At 48.8% G+C, this 23555-nt stretch overlaps 1 protein-coding gene across 1 annotated transcript; it reads left to right on the top strand.

Moving 5' to 3' along the window:
• On the top strand, positions 1-23272 carry LOC143287926 (solute carrier family 23 member 1-like). The gene is made up of 13 exons (XM_076596168.1): positions 1-261; positions 8230-8387; positions 9299-9429; positions 11569-11621; positions 12384-12565; positions 14971-15112; positions 15603-15759; positions 16647-16796; positions 17611-17714; positions 19631-19760; positions 20482-20625; positions 22053-22148; positions 22854-23272. The coding sequence occupies exons 1-13, from the start codon at positions 1-3 to the stop codon at positions 23270-23272; spliced, it is 2127 nt and encodes a 708-aa protein (XP_076452283.1).
• Positions 23273-23555: the final 283 nt, after the last annotated feature.

Below are 23555 nucleotides of genomic sequence, written 5' to 3'. Positions count from 1 at the left end.
ATGTCGTCCAGAGATCCAGAACCAGAACCGGAACCAGAATCGGTATACATAGTAAGACCCGAGGCCATTCCCACAGTCGACAGAGAGAACGGAGATACGAAACAGCCCAGTTTGGGGACAGACGGGGCCGACGCTGTTGATGACAACAGCGCCGCTGACGACAATGTCAAGGTCGACGAGGAGGTGGGGGTGGGAGTGGAGGTGATTTACTCCATCAACGACACCCCGCCATGGCCGCTGTCTGTGCTGCTTGGCTTTCAGGTCAGTCAGTGACGCTACAGGTACAGTTTTCAGTTTCAGTTTCAGTTTCTCAAGGAGGCGTCACTGCGTTCGGACAAATTTTGTTTGTTTGTTTGGGTTTTTGTTTTCCCCTCCAGTTTTAGAGTTATGCATGCGTTTGAATGACTGGTGCGAAAGCGCTTTGATTTGTCTCTGCACAAGATTCAACGCTATATGAATATAATAATTGTTAATAATTGTTACACCATATCTGCTAGGCATGAGGATGTCTAACAGCAGCGTAACCCAACGCGCATGTCAGGCCTTGAGTGCATGCTTATAATTATATACTTGTGTACTTACCAGTGTGGGTTTCTGTTTACATAATAATTATTTTGCCAGAGGACAACACTCTCGTTGCCATGGGTTCTTTTTCTCACTGCTTCGAGTGCGTGTTGCACACGGGACCATCATCTCATCCAGACTAGACGCTCAGTTTGATTTTCCAGTCAAACATGGGAGAAAAAGACGAGAGCGGGATTCGAACCCACACCCTCACGGACTCTCTGTATTGGCAAGCTGAGCGTCTTAACCATTAACTTTTGCCACCTTCCTCCGTATGTTTTACAAGATACAGGATACTTTTATTATCTCGACAAGGGATATTCACCTCGTGGTGTTCGCTACGCAAACAAAGGCGTGGTATGAACACACTACAGGCATGATAAAAATCCTGGAATGTACCAAGTCGATGTGGGGCCTCACCATAGCAACACGCATGCAATCTAAACAGTAATGAAGGTTCTGGAGACTGTTGTTTTGGTTTGTTTGTTGTTGTTGTTGTTGTTGTTGTTTTTGTTTTGTTTTTTTTTTGTTTTTTTTTGGGGGGGGGGTTGTAGGAGGGGGGGGGGTGAGTTTTTCTTCTTCTTTTTTTTTTTTTTTTTTTTTTTTTTTAGTTGTTTTTGTTGTTGTTTGTTTGTTTGTTATCGGTTTGTTTGTTTTTTGTTGTTGTTTTTTGTTGTTGTTGTTGTTCGGGGGGGGGGGGGGGGGGGGGGGGGGGCTAGGGGGGGGGGGTTGTTTTGTTTTCTCGGTTTTTTCCGGGTTTTTTTTTTCTCTTTTTTTACAATTTCAATCCTTATGACATTACTTGACACGATAGGACAGGACAGGGCAGGGCAGGACAGGGCAGGGCAGGGCAGGACTTGACAGGACAGGACACGGCAGGACAGGGCAGGGCAGGACAGGGCAGGGCAGGGCAGGACTTGACAGGACAGGACAGGGCAGGACAGGGCAGGGCAGGGCAGGACTTGACAGGACAGGACAGGGCAGGACAGGGCAGGGCAGGGCAGGACTTGACAGGACAGGACAGGGCAGGGCAGGGCAGGACAAGGCATGGGATGACAGGAAAAGACACAACAGCGCAGAGGACACGAGACAGGACACAGGACACGGGAGAGGGCAGTACAGGAAAGCCAATGAGAGGACAGGAAAGGGTTAGAGGGACCGGGCGTGTCATGACAGGGACAATGTCAAGAGACGAACGTGGGAGAAGAGGACAGGACAGGACAAAAGAGGGGAGGGTAGGACAGGACAGAACAGAGAGGGGAGGGTAGGACAGGACAGGACAGAAGGGGGAGGGTAGGACAGGACAGGACAGAAGGGGGGAGGGTAGGACAGAACAGAACAGAGAGGGGAGGGTAGGACAGGACAGGACAAAAGAGGGGAGGGTAGGACAGGAAAGAACAGAGAGGGGAGGGTAGGACAGGACAGGACAGAAGCGGGGAGGGTAGGACAGGACAGGACAGGACAGAAGGGGGGAGGGTAGGACAGGACAGAAGGGGGAAGGGTAGGACAGGACAGGACAGAAGCGGGGAGGGTAGGACAGGACAGGACAGGACAGAAAGGGGGAGGGTAGGACAGGACAGGACAGAAGGGGGGACGGTAGGACAGGACAGGACAGGACAGGACAGAAGCGGGGAGGGTAGGACAGGACAGGACAGAACGGGGGGAGGGTAGGACAGGACAGGACAGAACGGGGGGGAGGGCAGGACAGGACAGGACAGGACAGAAGGGGGGAGGGCAGGACAGGACAGGACAGACAGAAGGGGGGAGGGTAGGACAGGACAAAAAAGAAGGGGGGAGGGTAGGACAGGACAGGACAGAACGGGGGGGAGGGCAGGACAGGACAGGACAGGACAGAAGGGGGGAGGGCAGGACAGGACAGGACAGACAGAAGGGGGGAGGGTAGGACAGGACAAAAAAGAAGGGGGGAGGGTAGGACAGGACAGGACAGGACAGAAGGGGGGCGGGTAGGACAGGACAGGACAGAAGGGGGGAGGGTAGGACAGGACAGGAGGAGGAGGGTAGGACAGGACAGGACAGAGAGGGGAGGGTAGGACAGGACAGGACAGAAGGGGGGAGGGTAGGACAGGACAGGACAGAAGCGGGGAGGGTAGGACAGGACAGGACAGAAGGGGGGAGGGTAGGACAGGACAGGACAGAAGGGGGGAGGGTAGGACAGGACAGAAAAGAAGGGGGGAGGGTAGGACAGAACAGGACAGAAGGGGGGAGGGTAGGACAGGACAGGACAGGACAGAAGGGGGGAGGGTAGGACAGGACAGGACAGGACAGAAGCGGGGAGGGTAGGACAGGACAGGACAGAAGGGGGAGGGTAGGACAGGACAGGACAGAAGGGGGGAGGGTAGGAAAGCGGGGAGGGTAGGACAGGACAGGACAGAAGGGGGAAGGGTAGGACAGGACAGGACAGAAGGGGGGAGGGTAGGACAGGACAGGACAGAAGGGGGAAGGGTAGGACAGGACAGAAGGGGGGAGGGTAGGACAGGACAGGACAGAAGGGGGGAGGGTAGGACAGGACAGAAAAGAAGGGGAAGGGTAGGACAGAACAGGACAGAAGGGGGGAGGGTAGGACAGAACAGGACAGAAGGGGGGAGGGTAGGACAGGACAGAAGGGGGGAGGGTAGGACAGGACAGGACAGGACAGAAGCGGGGAGGGTAGGACAGGACAGGACAGAAGGGGGGAGGGTAGGACAGGACAGGACAGAAAAGAAGGGGAAGGGTAGGACAGGACAGGACAGGACAGAAGGGGGGAGGGTAGGACAGAACAGGACAGAAGGGGGGAGGGTAGGACAGGACAGAAGGGGGGAGGGTAGGACAGGACAGGACAGGACAGAAGCGGGGAGGGTAGGACAGGACAGGACAGAAGGGGGGAGGGTAGGACAGGACAGGACAGGACAGAAGGGGGGAGGGTAGGACAGGACAGGACAGGACAGAAGGGGGCGGGTAGGGTAGGACAGGACAGGACAGAAGGGGGGAGGGTAGGACAGGACAGGACAGAAGGGGGAAGGGTAGGACAGGACAGGACAGAAGGGGGGAGGGTAGGACAGAACAGGACAGAAGGGGGGAGGGTAGGAAAGCGGGAAGGGTAGGACAGGACAGGACAGAAGGGGGAAGGGTAGGACAGGACAGGACAGAAGGGGGGAGGGTAGGACAGGACAGGACAGAAGGGGGAAGGGTAGGACAGGACAGAAGGGGGGAGGGTAGGACAGGACAGGACAGAAGGGGGGAGGGTAGGACAGGACAGAAAAGAAGGGGAAGGGTAGGACAGAACAGGACAGAAGGGGGGAGGGTAGGACAGAACAGGACAGAAGGGGGGAGGGTAGGACAGGACAGAAGGGGGGAGGGTAGGACAGGACAGGACAGGACAGAAGCGGGGAGGGTAGGACAGGACAGGACAGAAGGGGGGAGGGTAGGACAGGACAGGACAGAAAAGAAGGGGAAGGGTAGGACAGGACAGGACAGGACAGAAGGGGGGAGGGTAGGACAGAACAGGACAGAAGGGGGGAGGGTAGGACAGGACAGAAGGGGGGAGGGTAGGACAGGACAGGACAGGACAGAAGCGGGGAGGGTAGGACAGGACAGGACAGAAGGGGGGAGGGTAGGACAGGACAGGACAGGACAGAAAGGGGGGAGGGTAGGACAGGACAGGACAGGACAGAAGGGGGCGGGTAGGGTAGGACAGGACAGGACAGAAGGGGGGAGGGTAGGACAGGACAGGACAGAAACGGGGAGGGTAGGACAGGACAGGACAGAAGGGGGAGGGTAGGACAGGACAGGACAGGACAGAAGGTGGGAGGGTAGGACAGGACAGGACAGAAGGGGGGAGGGTAGGACAGGACTGGACAGAAGCGGGGAGGGTAGGACAGGACAGGACAGAAGGGGGGAGGGTAGGACAGGACAGGACAGGACAGAAGCGGGGAGGGTAGGACAGGACAGGACAGGACAGAAGCGGGGAGGGTAGGACAGGACAGGACAGAAGCGGGGAGGGTAGGACAGGACAGGACAGAAGGGGGGAGGGTAGGACAGGACAGGACAGGACAGTCAAGTAAGCCAATGTGGTCTCATTTTACCTAAGTTCAACTGTCAAGTCATGCACGATGATCTCATTTTTACCAAAGTTCAGTTTATTTTTCACTACACTTCAACAGTCAAGTTAACCAATGTCGTCTCATTTTAGCAAAGTCCAGAAATCAAGTAAGTCACAGTGATGTTTTAGCAAAGTTCAGCAATCAAGTAAGTCACGGTGATATTTTAGCAAAGTTCAGCAATCAAATAAGTCACAGTGATATTTTAGCAAAGTTCAGCAATCAAGTAAGTCACGGTGATGTTTTAGCAAAGTTCAGCAATCAAGTAAGTCACAGTGATGTTTTAGCAAAGTTCAGCAATGAAATAAGTCACAGTAATGTTTTAGCAAAGTTCAGCAATCAAGTAAGTCACAGTGATATTTTAGCAAAGTTCAGAAATCAAGTAAGTCACGGTGATGTTTTAGCAAAGTTCAGCAATCAAGTAAGTCACAGTGATGTTTTAGCAAAGTTCAGCAATCAGATAAGTCACAGTAATGTTTTAGCAAAGTTCAGCAATCAAGTAAGTCACGGTGATGTTTTAGCAAAGTTCAGCAATCAAGTAAGTCACAGTGATGTTTTAGCAAAGTTCAGCAATCAAGTAAGTCACAGTGATGTTTTAGCAAAGTTCAGCAATCAAGTAAGTCACGGTGGTTGTCACGGCTCGTGGCATTCATTTGTGCGTGTATTCGTGTGTTCGTCTCCCTTCCCCTCCTCTCCCTTTCCCCTCTCCCTTCCCCTCCTCTCCTTTTCCCTCTCCCTTTCCCCTCTCCCTTTCTCCCTCCTTCTCTCTCCCCCTTTTTGCTCCATCGTTCTCTTGTGTGCTCAGTTCTGTTCCGAACTGAAGCACGTGAATCTGTTGTGATGTGTGTCTGACATGTCTTTAGTCCTTCTCGCTCTGAACTCTTGAGATGAGTTCTGAGTTAAACGTCGTTGTGAAGGAAGGGTTTTGCTTTGCCTTTGGTGCCGAGCTTTGGAAGGAGAAGGGTCGCCGTTCCAGCACGTGAGCTGTTGGGTGCCCTCTTGGACAGTCGTGGGGTTCGATTCTTGTGTGATTCCCTTCTGCCTCTGTGTGGGTCTGTGTTCTGTGTTCTCTCCTGGGCCAGTGGTGTGCCTGATTGCTGGTGACAGGTGAGGGGGAAGTGGTATAGTTTGTCCTCGTGGTGTTAGTGTCGTAACTTGTGACATTTGTTTGCATTTTTGGGATTGTTTTAACGGAAATCTTTTAAATCCAGTATTCTTTTATTTCTAGATATTTTTTGGGGGATTGATAAGGTTGTTAAGTGTGTTATTTTGACATGTATTCGGCTCGATTTATTTGTTTGTGTCGTGTTGGAAATGTAGCACGATGATTTGTAATATTACCTCATTGAGTTTTGTTTCTGCAGTTCGAAACTAGCATTATAAATAACGACAAATTGTCATTTAGGGTAAATGTGTCTTGCATATTATATGCAGGTTTAACTCCTTAATTATGAGAAACAATAATGGGTGGTTCGTGTACTTTTTGGCATTGGTAGTTTTTTGTGTTGAAGCACTGCATCAATATCCACTTACTCGCCTACTTGCGTAATGTGTATTGCTTAAGGAAAGGGAGGGGGTGGGGTACTCTTTCATAACGAGTTAGAGCATAGTCTACAGAGACATGGGAGTCTTGTTACAGATTTGTTCCCTTGATTTATTCCTGTGGGTTCTCCCTGACTGCCACCCCGACGGGACTCCAGGATTCGCCTTTTCAGTGGTCATCATTCCACTTCATCCCTGTCCGTTCCAGACTACCCCACTCCCACTCCTTTCCCCGACCCTCATATTTTCCAACGTACTCACTCACAGTCCCTCATCCCGTTCCACCCGCTCCGATTCTGCAGGCATGTGACTGAGGCCGGTTCAGCGACACTGGTCTTCAATGGACGGGCTTGATTTAGGTTCAAGTGAACTGACATTTTTTTTCGCGTAGATCTGTGCTGCCGTTACTCGGGCTTACTGTGTCGTGGTCATGCTACTGTGGTGTAACTGAGAGTGTTGCTGTAGTTAAGTGTTTAAATTTGTGTGTCTGGACCAGGATATTCAAAGTGCACAGTAAACAGTAAAGAATTGAGCTGAATTATCTATGTCTCTGTGTTTTGTGTTGTCGGGGTGTTAGTCTGGGAAGGTGCGGGGGGTTCATGGGCAACCCCTTATGGGTTGTGACAGTGGTATTTTAGCAAAGTTCAGCAATCAAGTAAGTCACGGTGATATTTTAGCAAAGTTCAGTAATCAAGTCACAGTGACGTTTTAGCAAAGTCCAGAAATCAAGTAAATCACGGTGATATTTTAGCAAAGTTCAGCAATCAAATAAGTCACAGTGATGTTTTAGCAAAGTCCAGAAATCAAGTAAGTCACGGTGATATTTTAGCAAAGTTCAGCAATCAAATAAGTCACAGTGATGTTTTAGCAATGTTCAGCAATCAAGTAAGTCACAGTGATGGTTTAGCAAAGTTCAGTAATCAAGTAAATCACAGCATCAAGTAAATCACAGTGATGTTTTAGCAAAGTTCAGCAATCATGTAAGCCAACGCGATCACATTTCACCAAACTTCAACAGTCAAGTAACACATGGTGATCACATTTTAACCAAAGGTCAACAGTCAAACAAGCCCACGTGAACTCATTTTATCAAAGTTCAAACGTAAAGTAAGCCAAGGTGAATTCACTCTACCTAAGTTCAGAGCTGTGCTGTCAAACGGGTTAAAAAAGCAACAACAACAACAAATAATAATAATAATAATGGTATTTATATAGCCCTGAATCTTGTGCATAGACAAATCAAAGCGCTTTCGCACCAGTCATTCACATGTATAACTCTAAAACTGGAGAAACTGAAGACAAGGAAGAGGTAGGGAAGGGAGGCTATTTTGGGAAGAGGTGGGTTTTAAGGCCAGACTTGAAAGAGCTGAGTGTGGAGACTTGATGAAGCGAAAGAGGAAGTTTATTCCAATTGCAAGTTCCAGAGACAGAAAGAACGGCGTCCAACAGTCGAGAGTTTGAATCTGGGTATGCGTAAACAGAGTGTATCCGAAGCTGATTTGTAGTGAGCGAGATGGAGTGAAGAGGTGAAGGCAGCCACAGAGATAGGAAGGGGCTGATTTGTGAATACATTTGTAGCATAGAGTGCTGATCTTGTACTTTATTTTGTGTGAGACAGGGAGCCAGTGGAGATGTTGCAAAAGAGGAGTGGTGTGCTCATATCTTTTCTTTCTGAGGACGAGTCGGGCAGCAGAATTTTGTATGCGCTGAAGGGACTGAATAGATGAAGCAGGCAAACCAGACAATAGAGTTACAGTAGTCAAGGCGAGAGAAAATGAAACGACATGTCTAGATGTTGCGTCAACAACAACAAACAAATAGTAAAGAGTGGTAACTCTCTCCATTCACAAGGTACACAACTTCAAGTCAGTGCTGCTTACTCTACCGATTCAGCTAGCACACAGGTAAATAAAAGGTACATTGGAACAAACCCAGACACTTCCTCAAAGTACCTCCTGGCCTCATTATTTGTTAATTAAACAAAAACAAACGAACCAAAAATACCAACTTCTGTCACAAACCCCAGCACTACCTGACGGCCTGCGGGTCCACGCTGACGGTGCCTCTCATCCTGGCGGGGCCCCTGTGTCTGGTGGGGGACGACGTAGGCCTCAGCGAGGTCGTCGGCACCATCTTCTTCGTCAGCGGCATCGCCACCCTCCTGCAGACCTCGCTGGGCGTCAGGTGGGTGGGTCTGTCTGTCTGTCTGTTTTTTTGTCCTGTCTGTCTGTCTGTCCTGTCCAGGGCTGGGTTGGGTGTGTGTGTGTGTGTGTGTCTGTCCTGTCCAGGGTTAGGATGGGATGGGTTGGGTTGCGCAAGCAATCTTTGCAAGTTTGTTCACTGTTGAGTTTTGGGATGGGTTTGGATGGGTTGGGTTGGGATGGGTTTGGATGGGATGGGTTGGGATGGGTTTGGGATGGGTTGCGCAAGTGATCTTTGCAGGTTTGTTTAGTGTTGAGTTTTGTCCTAAGTCTGCTCTTAGCTGCAATAGCAAGTGTTGAATTTAACGACCTACTAGGTGACTAACACTCTCGATGTCTGATAAGCAGATCATTCGCGGCCCGACTATCAGCATAACCCAAAGCGCTTCGTCAGACCCTGAGGAAGAAGAAAATGATACAGTAATTAATTATTTGATAATTAGAATAAGATGAAAAATGAAATAAAAAATGAATGAAAAAAAAAACAGAAAAGAAAAAGCTGAAATAGATAAAGAAGTAGATGCAAGAAAAATAACATGAATAACAATGTTATTGATGATGATATTGTTACAAAATATATATATACAACTGAATAAACACACACACACACACACACACACACATATAATATATATATATATATGTGTGTGTGTGTGTGTGTGTCTGTGTTTATTCAGTTGTATATATATATTTTGTAACAATATCATATATATATATATATATATGCATAATTACACACACACACACACACACACACACACACACACACACACACACATATAATATATATATATATATATATGTGTGTGTGTGTGTGTGTGTCTGTGTGTGTCTGTGTGCATCCATTATTTCATGCATTCAGCTTCCCCATGCTCTCCTTATCCCCCCTTCCAGACTGCCAATCATCCAAGGTACCAACTTCGGGTTCCTGGCCCCCGCCTTCTCAATTCTCTCCCTCCCTCAGTGGCAGTGCCCTGCCCGCGTCCTCACCCCCTCCTCCTCCCTCTCTACCCTCCTGCCCCACCACCACCACAACCACAACCACTACCACGACATCGCCGTCCTCAACAACACTGCTGCCACCATCACCAACATTACCGTCACTGCTGCTGCCGCGATTGTTGCTGCTGTTGGTGGTGGTGGTGGTGGTGGTGGTGGTACCAACACCACTGCTTCTTTTGCTGCCTCTGCTGTCACTGATGCTATGGGCAGTGGTGGCGTCGTCTCTCGGCCTGTTGAGCTGCTTGCTATTGTGGGTGAGTTGTTTCTGTTGTCGTTGTTGTTGTTGTTAGTGGGGGTGGGGGTGGGGAGCTTGGGGGTGAGGGACGTTGGTGATGGTGGTTATGGTTAGTTTTTGTAGTGGTGGTGGTGGTGGAGTTTGTGGTGGTGATTTGGTGGTGTTGGTGGTGGTGTTATTAGTGGGAGGCGTGGGGGTGGGAGGTGGTGGTTGCGTGATGGTGGTTATGGTTGGTGAGTGGTGGTTGGTAGTGGTGATTGTGGTGGTGGTGATTTGGTGGTGTTGGTGTTAGTGGGGTGGTGGGTGGTGGTTGCGTGATGGTGGTTATGGTTGATGGGTGGTGGTTGGTAGTGGTGGTGGTGGTGGTAGTTTGGTGATGGCCAAGAGGTAACGCGTCCGCCTGGGAAGCAAGAGAATCTGAGTGCGCTGGTTCGAATCACGGCTCAGCCGCCGATATTTTCTCCCCCTCCACTCGACCTTGAGTGGTGGTCTGGACGCTAGTCATTCGGATGAGACAATACACCGAGGTCACGTGTGCAGCATGCACTTAGCGCACGAAAAAGAACCCACGGCGAATGAAGGGTTGTTCCTGGTAAAATTCTGTAGACAAAATCCACTTTGATAGGAAAAACAAATGGAACTGCACGCAGGAAAAAAATACAACAAAAAAATGGGTGGCGCTGTAATGTCGCGACGCGTTCTCCCTGGGGGGGAGCAGCCCGAATTTCACACAGAGAAATCTGTTGTGATAAAACGAAATACAAATACAAATTATTAGTGGTGATGGTGGTGGTTGCGTTGTGGTGGTGATAGTTGATGGGTGGTGGTTGGTAGTAGTGGTGGTGGTGGTAGAGTTTGTGGTGGTGGTTAGATGGTGGCGTTGTTGTTGGTGTTGTTTGATGTGATGGTGATGATGGTGGTGATTGTAGTAGTGTTGTTGTAACTGGCGGTGGTGGTGGCGGTGGTGGTGGTGGTGGTGGTGATGGGTGTTGTTGTTGTTGTTGTTGTTAGTGGTGTTTTTGTCGTTGTAGGTTGTAGCTAACTGCTGTTTGTGATGTTGTAGGTATGTGTTGCTGCTCTTGCTGCTGCTTGTCACAAAAAATCATGACATTCTCAGACGGAGTAAAAGTGTGTGTGTGTGTGTGTCTGTGTGTGTGTGTGTGTGTGTGTGTGTGTGTGTGTGTGTGTGTGTGTGTGTGTGTGTGTGTGTGCGTGCGTGCGTGTGACGCGTTTTATTTTTATTTACTGATAACGAAGAAGTTACTAATATATTGTATTTCCAGAGAGAGCTGGCATTTCGTTTACTGTGATGCCGACACAGAGCTCCTCTCAACAACAATAACTACTACTACTACTGTTACTACTACTACTACTGTTACTACTACTACTACCACCACCACCACAACAGCTACTACTACTACTACTGTTACTACTACGACTACCACTACTACTACTACTACCACCACCACCACAACAATAACTACTACTACTACTGTTACTACTACTACTACCACTACTACTACTACCACCACCACTACTACTACCACCACCACCACCACAACTACTACTACTACTTCTACTACTTCTACTACTACTACTTCTACTACTACCACCACCACCACCACCACCACCACAACTACTACTACTGCTACTGCTACTATTACTACTACTACTACTACTACTACAACAATAGTAATAATAATCAACATCATCATGATAATGATAATCATTATCATAATCATGATGGTAATAATGATGATGATGATAACAATGATTTCAAAATAACAATAATAATGCAGGAAGCCAGGATGGAGTGGGGTGGAGTGTATAAGAACTGTTGTCAGAACCAAAAGATATGGTTCACTACTACTCGTTTACCTTTTTTTTCCCTTCTTTTTCTTTTCAGAAAACGGCACCACCCATTATGCAGAGGTGGGAGGAGAGCGTCATAGAGAAATCTGGCAGGCTAGGCTTCGTGAGGTGATTCCGTGATTGTGACGTACTGTTCCTCACTGGAAAAACCGGTTTTGATTGTGTGTGTGTGTGTGTGTGTGTGTCGGTGTGTGTGTGTGTGTGTGTGTGTGTGTGTGCGTGTGTGTGTGTGTGTGTGTGTGTGTGTGTGTGTGTGTGTGTGTGTGTGTGTGTGTGTGTTGACACGTTGAGTGTAGTATGTAATAATGTGACTTATTTCGTCGTGTGTGTGTGTGTGTGTGTGTGTGTGTGTACGTGTGTGTCTGTGAGTGAGTGTGTGTGTGTGTGTGTGTGTGTGTGTGTGTGTGTGTGTGTGTGTGTGTGTGTGTGTGTGTGTGTTGACACGTTGAGTGTAGTATGTAATAATGTGACTCATTTCGTCGTGTGTGTGTGTGTGTGTGTGTGTGTGTGTGCTCACTTCCGTCTGTGTCACACACGTTGAGTGTAGTATGTAATAATGTGACTTTATCATTTCGTCGTGTGTGTGTGTGTGTGTGTGTGTGTGTGTGTGTGTGTGTGTGTGTGTGTGTGTGCTCACTTCTGTGTCATGACACAAGCTGAGTGTAGTATGTAAGAATGTGACTTATTTTGTCGTGTGTGCGCGTGCGCGCGCGCGCGCGCGTGTGTGTGTGTGTGTGTGTGTGTGTGTGTGTGTGTGTGTGTGTATCCGTGGTAAACTTTGAGATTTTTTTTTTTTAATGCTCTCGGAGAAAACGACACCAACACACCTCTCTCTCTCTCTCTCTCTCTCTCTCTCTATAATCTTCCCAGATTCAAGGAGCTGTCATCATAGCCTCGCTTTCGCAGATACTGCTGGGCTTCACGGGACTGTTCAGCCTCGTTCTGCGCTACACCGGGCCCCTGGTGGTGGCCCCCACGGTGACCTTGGTTTGTCTGCCCCTGTTTGAGGCCGCTGCCAACAAATCGGCTGCCATGTGGTGGATCGCTCTCATGTAATATAGGGGCTGGGGTTATACTTTAATTAGGGTCTGTGGTGTGTGTGTGTGTGGGAGGGGGGGGAGGCGTGGGGGGGGGGGATGGTTGGTGTGTGTGTGGGGGGCGGTGGGGGAGTGGGGGGGGATGGTTGGTGTGTGTGTGTGAGTGCTTGTATGGTAGAAGGGGTGGTTGGAGAGAGTGTGTTTTGTTTGTTTGTTTGTCAGTGTGTGTGTGTGTGTGCGTGTGTGTGTGTGTGTTCAGTTTCATTTGATGTCGATCCACATTAAGTGACATTAGACATGAAAAAAAAAAAGGAGGGGGGACAAAAAAAAAGGGGGGGGGGGAGGGGGAGGGAAAGGGATGAAAACAATACTATTCACAACATTAACTTAACAACAATCTGACTAAGAGAATAACTTTAAAACATATAGGCGTATAAAAAAAAATTATCAAAGTATATAACAACCCAATTAGACTATTTTACAAACATTTGGAGGGGGGGGAATCAGACAGTGATAAGTCCAAGATTTCTTGACACCCCCCGCCCCCTCCCGCCCTTTAAAAAAAAAAAAGTTATAATAATCCAATTGGATTATTTGATAGTGATTCGAAAAAAAATTGAACAATAAAAGTATAAAAGTGCAGAGTCAAAGATTTCTTTCATTTGGAAAAATGCTAGTTCAGGTATATGACATTTTAGCATATCGCTAAAATGATCACTTATTATAGAATTACCACATATACTGGAAACACTTTTTTCATATTTTGTCTTGAAACAGTTCAGTTTCCATCTACAGATCAATGACGCAATCTGCCTTTTATTGTGTTGTTTATGGTTGCCAACAATTCCATAAATTTTATTTATTTCTTCGTGTAAATTTGAACAGCCTATATTCCTTTCTTTTATCTGAAAGTCTGATCGCTGGACCTGTTCCACTATACTATGGCGTTCTTGCAATGAAAATGGAAGAGATAAACATGTTGACTCAGCTGATCCCTTTGCTCCTTTTTTTTTTTTTTTTTTTTTTTTTTTTTTTTTTTGCTAACAAATCAACCTTCTCATTATAAAAAAAAAAAAAAAGCCACAATTCGAAGGAATCCAGATAAAAGTTATGTTAGTGCCACTCACTAAGAGTAAATGAATTCGATGTCTAATTTCAATTGTAATTTCAGATCTAACTTTCGGGTGTCTAGATTTGATGGCATTAATGACTGACTTGGAGTCAACACAAAAAGCAATTTGGAATATATCCTTCGGAAAATCGAGTAACAACTTCAATGCCATAAGTACTGCAACTGGTTCTGCGGTAAAGACTGACTTATGGTTTTTTGGGTTTGTTTTTTCAACGTTATAAAACTTTAATGCATTTAGGCCAGGTATGATATAAGGGGCACCTGCATTATTGTTTAATACAGAACCATCTGTATAAACCATCAAGTGGTTTGGATATTTATCATATAAGTGGATTCGAACATAGGATGACAATAAATTCGTGTTTTCAGTCTTTGTCACATTCGTATAATCAATATCATACTGGGCTCTCTTGAGTTCCCAACTGAGGAGGAATAGGGGATATAGCAGACTGTTTGGCTATATCATGCTCCCGATTTAGATCAGAGCTTGTTATAGTAGTAGATGTGTATGTACTTGTCATATGTGAGGATATGATCCTAGCTCTTTTTGGAAAGTCAGTATCGGACTTAAGATTTAGTTCAGGTTTCAGATCATTTTCTACTGCAGAGCTTCTCAAGACAAATTTGGTGCACTGAAAGTTCATGTATTCTTCACTGAAGTGGTAGTACCCCAGTCGCACATGTTTTAATACATGAAGCATGAACTGGTATACCCATTGCAAGTTTATATCCTTTGCAGTCTGTACTTTGGAGTTTCTTCAATCGATATTTGGGGGCATTGAAAAATTAATACTTCTTGGGCATAAGTTAATTTTGATCGAATAAGCTATGTAGATAGGCGCAAAAGTGTTAACCTATCTTGTCCCTAAGATTGCTTACTTATCACCTTTCAGAAGTTTAGCGTTTTTCTAGCTTTTGATAGAATATTTTCTATATGATAATTCCATGTTAGTTTTGATGTCAGATATACTTCTAGGAATTTTTACTTCCTTTCTATATTGAAGGGGGGTATCATTTATCTTAAAGATAGGCATATTCATTGGATCTGACCCATTGTTAAAAAGCATCATATGGGGGTTTTTTTCAGTAGACAACTGCAAGCCGTTTTCGATCATATAATCAGAAATTATGTTTAGTTCGTTTTGAGAAATCTGTGATAAAAAGGAATACAAATACAAATGTGTGTGTGTGTGTGTGTGTGTGTGTGTGTGTGTGTGTGTGTGTGTGTGTGTGTGTGTGTGTGTGTGTGTGTGTGTGTGTGTGTGTGTGTGTGTGTGTGGCGTTGCAGGACTCTGGCGCTGATCGTGCTGTTTTCTCAGTGCCTGCACAAGGTGTTGGTGCCCGTGCCCAAAGTGGGCATCACCTGGCGACCCAGACCGGCCTGTCACGGGCTGTCCGCTGTCAGGCTGCCCCTCTTCGGCATCTTCCCGGTTAGTGCACGTGCGTGTCGTCCTTGTGTCCACCAGCCTGTGTTCTTTCTTTCTTTCTTCTTCTTCCAGTCAGTGCATGTCGTCCTTGTGTCCACCAGCCTGTGTTCTTTCTTTCTTTCTTTCTTTCTTCTTCTTCTTCCAGTCAGTGCATGTCGTCCTTTGTCCACCAACCTGTGTTCTTTCTTTCTTCTTCTTCCAGTCAGTGCATGTCGTCCTTTGTCCACCAACCTTTATTGTTTGTTTTAATTATTTCTTCTCCTCCTCCTCCTCCTCCTCGACGAAGACGACGATAGCAACGATTATGATGTTGTTGATGATCACGATGATGATGATCATCATCATCATGACGACCCAAACTATTCATTATCATTTATCATGTCGATGACGATGACGACGACGACGACGACGATAACACCCCTTTGTACCATTGCCGGTTTCCTCCCCTCCCCACCCCCCCATCAACCCCCTACCCCCCACACCTCCCCCCCAGGTACTGCTGGCCATGGCGACCAGCTGGCTGCTGTGTCTGGCGCTGACGATGAGTGGTGTCCTGCCCTCCCACCCCGACGCCTGGGGCTACCGGGCCCGCACTGATGCCCGCTCCCACGTCCTGGCCCAGGCGTCCTGGGTCCGCGTGCCCTACCCGGGTAAGGTGCCCACCCTGCCGTTTGCTGTGCCCCTTGCTCCCTGCCCCTTGCCTCCCTGCCCCTTGCCCCCCTGCCCCTTGCCCCTTGCCCCCTTCCCCCTGCCCCCTGCCCCTTACCCCCTGCCCCTTCCCCCTGACCCCCTGCCCCTTCCCCCTGACCCTTGCCCCTTGCCTCCTGCCCCTTGCCCCATGCCCCCTGTCCCCTGCCCCTTGCCCCCTACCCCTTGCCCCCTGCCCCCTGCCCTTGCCCCTTGCCCCTTCCTTGGGAGGAAGGGATGTTATGCGTTCGTGGAAGCTGATTATCTCTCGAATTTCGGGTGGTTGGTGGAACCCTGGAGGTATAAAGGGTGGATGCGCGGCGGGGAGGGTGGGGTGGGGGGTTGGGGATGGGGGGAGTGGGTAAAGTCCCTCTGGCGCTCCAAGGGCTAGTTCTAGGTATTGAAAACTTGGGTGGAAGGGATGTTATGCGTTCGTTGAAATTGAACATCTCTCGATCTTGGGTGGTTGGTGGAGCATGGGGGTCTAAGAGGGGTGGGGTGTAAAGTCCCTCTGACTTTCCGAAGGGGTGCTTGGTACTGAAACTTGGGAGGAAGGGATGTTATGCATCAGTGCATTATAAACATGTTTAAATGAGTGTGTGTGTGTGTGCGTGCGTGTACGTGGGTGTGTACGTGTGTGTGTGTGTGTGTGTGTGTGTGTGTGTGTGTGTGTGTGTGTGTGTGTGTGTATAAACAATAAATACAGATAATAGAAATTGATGTTCCCAAGTATGATTGTATCAAAGGCCCGTTTAGATGAGGAAGGTATGGTGTGTGTGTGTGTGTGTGTGTGTGTGTGTGTGTGTGTGTGTGTGTGTGTGTGTGTGTGTGTGTGTGTGTGTGTGATCAGGTCAGTGGGGGGTGCCGACAGTCAGTGTGAGCGGGGCGCTGGGCATGCTGGCCGGGGTGCTAGCCTCCATGGTGGAGTCTGTCGGTGATTACTACGCCTGCGCGCGGCTGTCGGGGGCCCCTCCCCCTCCCGCCCATGCCGTCAACAGGGGTACGTGTACACTGACCGAAGGTTTATATATCGTTGCTTTTCTCTGTGTATGTATGTGTGTGTGTGCGTGCACGCGCGCGTGTGTGCGTGTAAGGGGGGTGGCTGTGGGTGTGTGTGTGCGGGGGGTTGTGGGGGGGTTGACTGTGGGTGTGTGTGTGTTGGTGTGTGTGTGTGGGGGGGGGGGGGGTGAGAGTGTGTGTGTGTGTGGGTGTGGGGGGAAAGGGGGCTGTGGGGGGATGGGTGGGTGTGTGCGGGTGTCGGTGGGTGTGTGTATGTGTGTGTATGTGTGTGTATGTGTTGTGGGCTGCCGGGTCCCCCCCCACCACTCCCCATCTTCCTCCACCACCCTCATCTGCCCGCGCCCTCAACAGAGGTACATGTGAACGCACACACAGACGGACACAAACATATGCACACACGCACACACACGCATACACACACGCACACACACACACACAAACACACACACAAACACACACACGCAAGCACACACACGCAAGCACACTGCCTCCCCCTACCCTCCCCTTCCCCCCACTCCCTCCCCCCCCCACACACACACTTACAAACACAAAGTTAAAAGAAATATCAAGTGCTCCACATTGACATGTGTGTTCTGTGTGTGTGTGTGTGTGTGTGTGTGTGTGTGTGTGTGTGGTGTGTGTGTTGTATTTGTGCGTGTGTGCGTCCGCGTGTCCGCTCATGCGTGTGCATCTGTGCATGTATATGCGCGCGCACGCACCTGTGTGTGTGTGTGTGTGTGTGTGTGCGTGCGTGTGTGTGTGTGTGTGTGTGTGTGTGTGTGTGTGTTTGACAGGGCTGGGGATGGAGGGGGTGGCCTGTGTGATGGCAGGAGCCTTTGGCACAGGGAACGGCACCACCTCTTTCAGCGAGAACGTGGCGGCCATTGGCGTCACCAGGGTCGGTCTGGAAGGAAGGGAGGAAGGGGAGGGAGGGAGGAAGGGAGGGAGGGAGAAAGAGAGGAAGGGAGGAAGGGAGGGAGGGAGGAAGGCAGAAAGGAAGTGAGAAAGGAAGGAAGGAAGAGAGGAAGGGAGGGAGGGAAGAAGGAAGGAAAGAGGGAGGAAGGGGAGGACGGGAGGAGGGAAGGAGGGGAAGAAGGAGGGACGGAAGGAGGGAAGGAATGAAGGAAGGGAGGGAGGAAGGGAGGGAGGAATTGTTATCATTATCATTATTGTTGCTGTTGTTGTCATTATCAGTGTTATTACTATAATTATTTCAAACATCGTCATCATAATCATCGTCATTATATTATCATCATCGTCATCATCATCATATTCATCATTACCATGATCACCATAATTATCGTCATCATAAAATTGTCATCATTATATTATGATTATCATCATCGCCACCATCATCACCATCGTCAACATCATCATTTCCATCTTCATCATCACTATCACCATCATCACCACCATCATCACCACCATCACGACCACCATCACCATCATCATCATTATCACACCATCATCACCATCGTCATAATCATCACACCATCATCATCACCATCACCATCACCACCATCATCATAATCACTATCATCACCATGATCATCATCACCATCACTACCAACATATCACCATCATCATCACACCATCATCACCACCATTACCATAACCACCATCGCCGTCATCATCATCACCATCACTATCATCATCACCATCATCCTCATCACCATCACCATCATCACCATCATCACCATCACCATCATCATCATCATCATCACCATCACCATCACCATCATCACCATCACCATCTTCATCACCATCATCACCATCATCCTCATCACCATCACCATCATCACCATCACCATCTTCATCACCATCATCACCATCACCACCATCACCATCATCACCATCACCATCATCACCATCACCATCATCACCATCACCATCATCACCATCATCACCATCACCATCATCACCATCACCACCATCACCATCACCACCATCACCATCATCACCATCACCATCACCATCACCATCACCATCACCATCACCATCATCACCATCATCATCACCATCATCATCATCACCATCACCATCATCACCACCATCATCACCACCATCACGATCATCACCACCATCATCACCATCACCATCATCACCATCATCATCACCATCACCATCACCATCAGGATGTGTGTTCGTGTGTACACGCACGCAGATGATCAAATACGCACGTTAAAGATCCTGGAATCCATGTCAGCGCTCGGTTGGTCATGGAAAGAACATGCCCAGCATCCACACCCCCGAAAACAGAGTATGGCTGCATAAAGTGGCGGGGTAAATAAACCACAAAAAAAAACACGATCATACACACAAAATATTACATGTCTGTCTGAGTGTGTATGTGTGCGTGCCTGAAATCTGATTGAATGACACAGGAAACGAATGATGAGCGCCCAGTGGCAGCCTGTTGTGCATATGACCCCGAGTTTGTAAAGCGCTTAGAGCTTGGTCTCTGACAGAGAATAGACGCTATATAAGTGTCCATATCAACCCTGTTTGTAAAGCGCTTAGAGCTTGGTCTCCGACCGAAGATAGGCGCTATGTAAGTGTCAATATCATCCGTGTTTGTAAAGCGCTTAGAGCTTGGTCTCCGACTGAGGATAGGCGTTATATAAGTGTACATATCATCCGTGTTTAACAGATATAAGTGTCCATATTATCTGTTTGTAAAGCGCTTAGAGCTTTGTCTCCGAGCGAGGACAGGCGTTATATAAGTGTCCATAACATCAGTGTTTGACAGAGGACAGGCGTTATATAAGTACTCGTATCATATCAAATGACCTGATGCTGGGTCGTCCGCGGCAGGTGGCCTCCCGGCGTGTGGCGCAGACTGCAGGACTGCTGATGGTGGTGCTGGGCTGTCTGGGCAAGGTGGGGGCCATGTTCGTCACCATCCCAGACCCCGTGGCCGGGGGCATCTTCCTCGGCATGTTCGGTCAGTGGGGGGGAGATCTGGTTGGGGTGGGTTTTTTTTGCTTTTTTTTTTCGTTTCTGTGTGAGGGTTGGTCGAGGGGAGGGTTGGGTTGGGTGGTTGTGGTGGGGGTGGTGGGAGGCGGAGAGAGAGAGTGTGTGTGTGTGTTGTGGCGTTTGTGTTGTGTGTGTGTGTGTGTGTGTGTGTGTGTGTGTCTCGATCTCTGCCTCTCCTTCTGTCTCTCTGTCTTTGTCTATCTCTGTCTCAGTCACTCTCCATCTCTCTTCCTTTCATACACCTTTCTCTCTCCCTCTCCCCCCCCACCCAACCCGTGTGTGTGTGTGTGTGTGTGTGTGTGTGTGTGTGTGTGTGTGTTTAAGTAGATGTAGCGCTGCATGTAAACGGATCAGTCCGCTACCATGCTCCGACTCCTTAAATAATAATAATAATAATAATAATAATAATTCATAAAGCGCCTTTCCATGTAAAACATGCTCAATTAAACTGGTATACACCGCTGTAGAAACCGACATGTTAAAACACACGCACACGCACACACACACACACACACACACACACACACACACACACACACACCAAAAACAAACAAAAACAAACAAAAAAAAACCCATGCATTTAAACAGTAAAGTGAAAAAAACGTTTGAAACTGAAACCGAAAGTGAAACTCAAAACTCCATGTTCATGTCCATGACCTTGACCTTTACTCCCATCCAATCCGCTGCAGGCATGATCACAGCTGTGGGGCTGTCCAACCTACGTCACGTGGCGCTGCAGAAACCGCGCAACATGTGTGTGCTGGGCCTGTCTCTCTTCCTGGGCCTGGCCATCCCTAAATGGGTCAGCGCCAACAAGGGAGCCATCAACACAGGTCTGTAGATCCATGCTTGATTGTACTGATTGACCCCCGAAAACGGAGTATGGCTACCCCCGAAAACGGAGTATGGCTGCCTACATGGCGGGGTAAAAACGGTCATACACGTAAAAGCCCACTCGTGTGCATACGAGTGAACGTGGGAGTTGCAGCCCACGAACGCAGAAGAAGAAGAAGAGTATGGCTGCCTACATGGTGGGGGATGAAAACGGTCATACACGTAAAAAGCCTAACCATGTACCATAATTATGAGTGAACGTGGGAGTTTGCAGCCCACGAACGCAGAAGATTGATTGACTGATCGATTTATATATCGCCTTTCCAAGACAGCTTCAGTCAACGCTCAGGAAATTCAGGAAAACCTATTTTACCTGCAATTGTTTGTTCCCTTGTACCCAAGGTTATAGTTCACCTCTTCTTCTGCGTTCACTCGTATGCACACGAGTGGGCTTTTACGTGTATGACCGTTTTTACCCCGCCATGTAGGCAGCCGTACTCCGTTTTCGGGGGTGTGCATGCTGGGTATGTTCTTGTTTCCATAACCCACCGAACGCTGACATGGATTACAGGATCTTTAACGTGCGTATTTCATCTTCTGCTTGCATATACACACGAAGGGGGTTCAGGCACTAGCAGGTCTGCACATATGTTGACCTGGGAGATTGTAAAAATCTCCACCCTTTACCCACCAGGCGCCGTCACCGTGATTCGAACCCGGGACCCTCCTGTGGAAAGCCCCTTGGCAGCATCTCCATCTTCACTGACTCCATGTCCATACTCCAGGCCCTTGGCTCCCCTGATCCTGGTCCACTGATCCAGTCCCTCAAGGCCTCCCTCGCAACCCTTACCCAAACAGCCCCAACAACCCTCCAGTGGGTGCCTGCACATGTAGGCCTCCCAGGCAACGAGCGTGCAGACCACCCTGCTAAGGAAGGAAGCCAGCTCACACAGCCGACCGTTCCTGCCACGTATGAGGAAGCCAAAACTCTCCTCCGAAGCAGATTTCGAAGAGGCTGGGTCACCCTGAACGGAGGCTACCAGGCGCACCAGGATCCCAACAGGACACTGGAGAGGAGACACCAGACTACCATCTACCGCCTTCGCACAAGACACTGCGGCCTCCGAGCACACCTGAAGAGGATTGGAGTGGCAGCCGCATTCCTATGTGATTGCGGCCAGGCTGACGAGACCCCATCCCATATTCTCCAAGACTGCCCCCTGTATGAGAAGATGCGGCAGCAGTCCTGGCCTTGGGGTGCTGACCTCAACACCAAGCTCTGGGGGACGGTAGCCGATCTTCGCCGGACGTCCGAGTTTGTGGCATCCCTAACACTTCGACCCTGACTGTGAGGGGGGAATGGCTGGAGGGAGGGAGGGGGGGGGGAGATGACAGGAGTTTGAAGCCTTGTTGTTGATGTTGACAGGCGTGGTGCTGATGGACCAGATCCTCGGGGTGCTCCTGTCCACCAGCATGTTCGTGGGAGGCTTCGTCGGCTTCGTACTGGACAATCTGCTTCCAGGTGGGTGATGCTGCTGCCTCCGATCTCTGCTAGAACCTTCTCTCTGTGTATGTTGCTGTCTCTTTGTCGTGGTAATCGTTTGTCCGTATTTAGCACAGTCGTCGGGGTTGTCATTACTTTGTTAAAGCCTGTACCATATGGTCGTCTTGAAAGCTACAATGGATTGGGTGAAATGTGTGGTGATAAATGTATGTTGGTGTGAATGTATGAGTGGTTGTGTGTCTGTGCGTGCGAGTGTGGATGAGCATATTTTTGGGTTTATTGTTGATTGTTTGCTTTTTAGATACGTGTCTTTTTTTATCAGCCGAACCAATTTTGGCCGATGTTTATCAGCACTGTGTATTGTAACCTCCTTGCGAAAAGGGTATATTTGCCGATGGCAATAAAATCAGTGTCAGTGTCAGGGTCAGCCTGTACCATCTAGTAGTACACAACCGCAATCAGAGATACATGCACTCATTCACTCACTCACTCTCTCCCTCACACACACACACACACACACACACACACACACACACACACACACACACACACACAACACACAACACACACACACACACACACACACACACACAACACACACACACAGCACACACACATAGCACACACACATCCACCCCCAAACCACCACCCCACCACCTACCCACCCAAACAACAAAGATACCAAACCCACACACAATGTCCTCCAACCCTTCACACATGCAGGAACTGATGAAGAACGAGGTCTGACCCACTGGCGCGAGGAGACCGGTCAGGACGATGAAGGAACCGAGAAGAGAGAAGGAAGAAAAAGAGGAGGAGGAGGAGGAGGAGAAGGAGGAGGGGGAGAAAGAGGAAGCATCACACAAAGCGACAAGGTCTACACCACCCCGCTCTTCCACACCCTCATCGATCACTTCCCGAAGTTGGGACGCCTTCCCTTCTGTCCGCCCGCCAGAAAGAGGACGCCCCCATCCCCCATCAACCACCACCACCACCACCACCCCACTCATCCCTTCCTGGTGGTCAGCAGCAGCAGCAGCAGCAGCAGTGGTGGTGATGGTCATCAATCGGGCCTGCCCATCCTGCTCCCTGGGGCAGGGGAGTCGGTGATGACTGACGGCGGCGCTAAGAACGGGGTCTAAAGTTTCCAAGTCTGCACATGGAACATGGAGACACGTGGGATCCGCTAGTTAAGGACACGCTCCATGCATTGGTGTAGTAGTAGTAGTTGTTGTTGTGGTGGTGGTGGTGGTGGTGGTTGTGCTTGTGGTGGTGGTGGTAGTGGCTGCGGTAGTAGCAGTAGCAGTAGTAACCATTATGAATCAATAAATCAAAAAGTAGAAACAGTAGTAGTAGTAAGGGACTGACTAGTAGTAGTAGTAGTAGTAGCATCAACACCACAAGTAGCCCTATCAATCAATTAAA

This window comes from Babylonia areolata, chromosome 12 (genome assembly GCF_041734735.1).
Source record: "Babylonia areolata isolate BAREFJ2019XMU chromosome 12, ASM4173473v1, whole genome shotgun sequence".
Classification (NCBI taxonomy): Eukaryota; Metazoa; Mollusca; class Gastropoda; order Neogastropoda; family Buccinidae; genus Babylonia; species Babylonia areolata.
This window is presented reverse-complemented; position numbering and strand designations above follow the sequence as displayed.

Excerpts from the sequence above, each read along its gene's own strand:
- LOC143287926 (XM_076596168.1), top strand. The coding sequence starts at position 1 with ATGTCGTCCAGAGATCCAGAACCAGAACCGGAACCAGAATCGGTATAC. Across the intron at positions 12,566-14,970 it reads ATGTGGTGGATCGCTCTCAT|GACTCTGGCGCTGATCGTGC; the intron begins GTAATATAGGGG and ends GTGGCGTTGCAG. Across the intron at positions 17,715-19,630 it reads CGGCCATTGGCGTCACCAGG|GTGGCCTCCCGGCGTGTGGC; the intron begins GTCGGTCTGGAA and ends CGTCCGCGGCAG.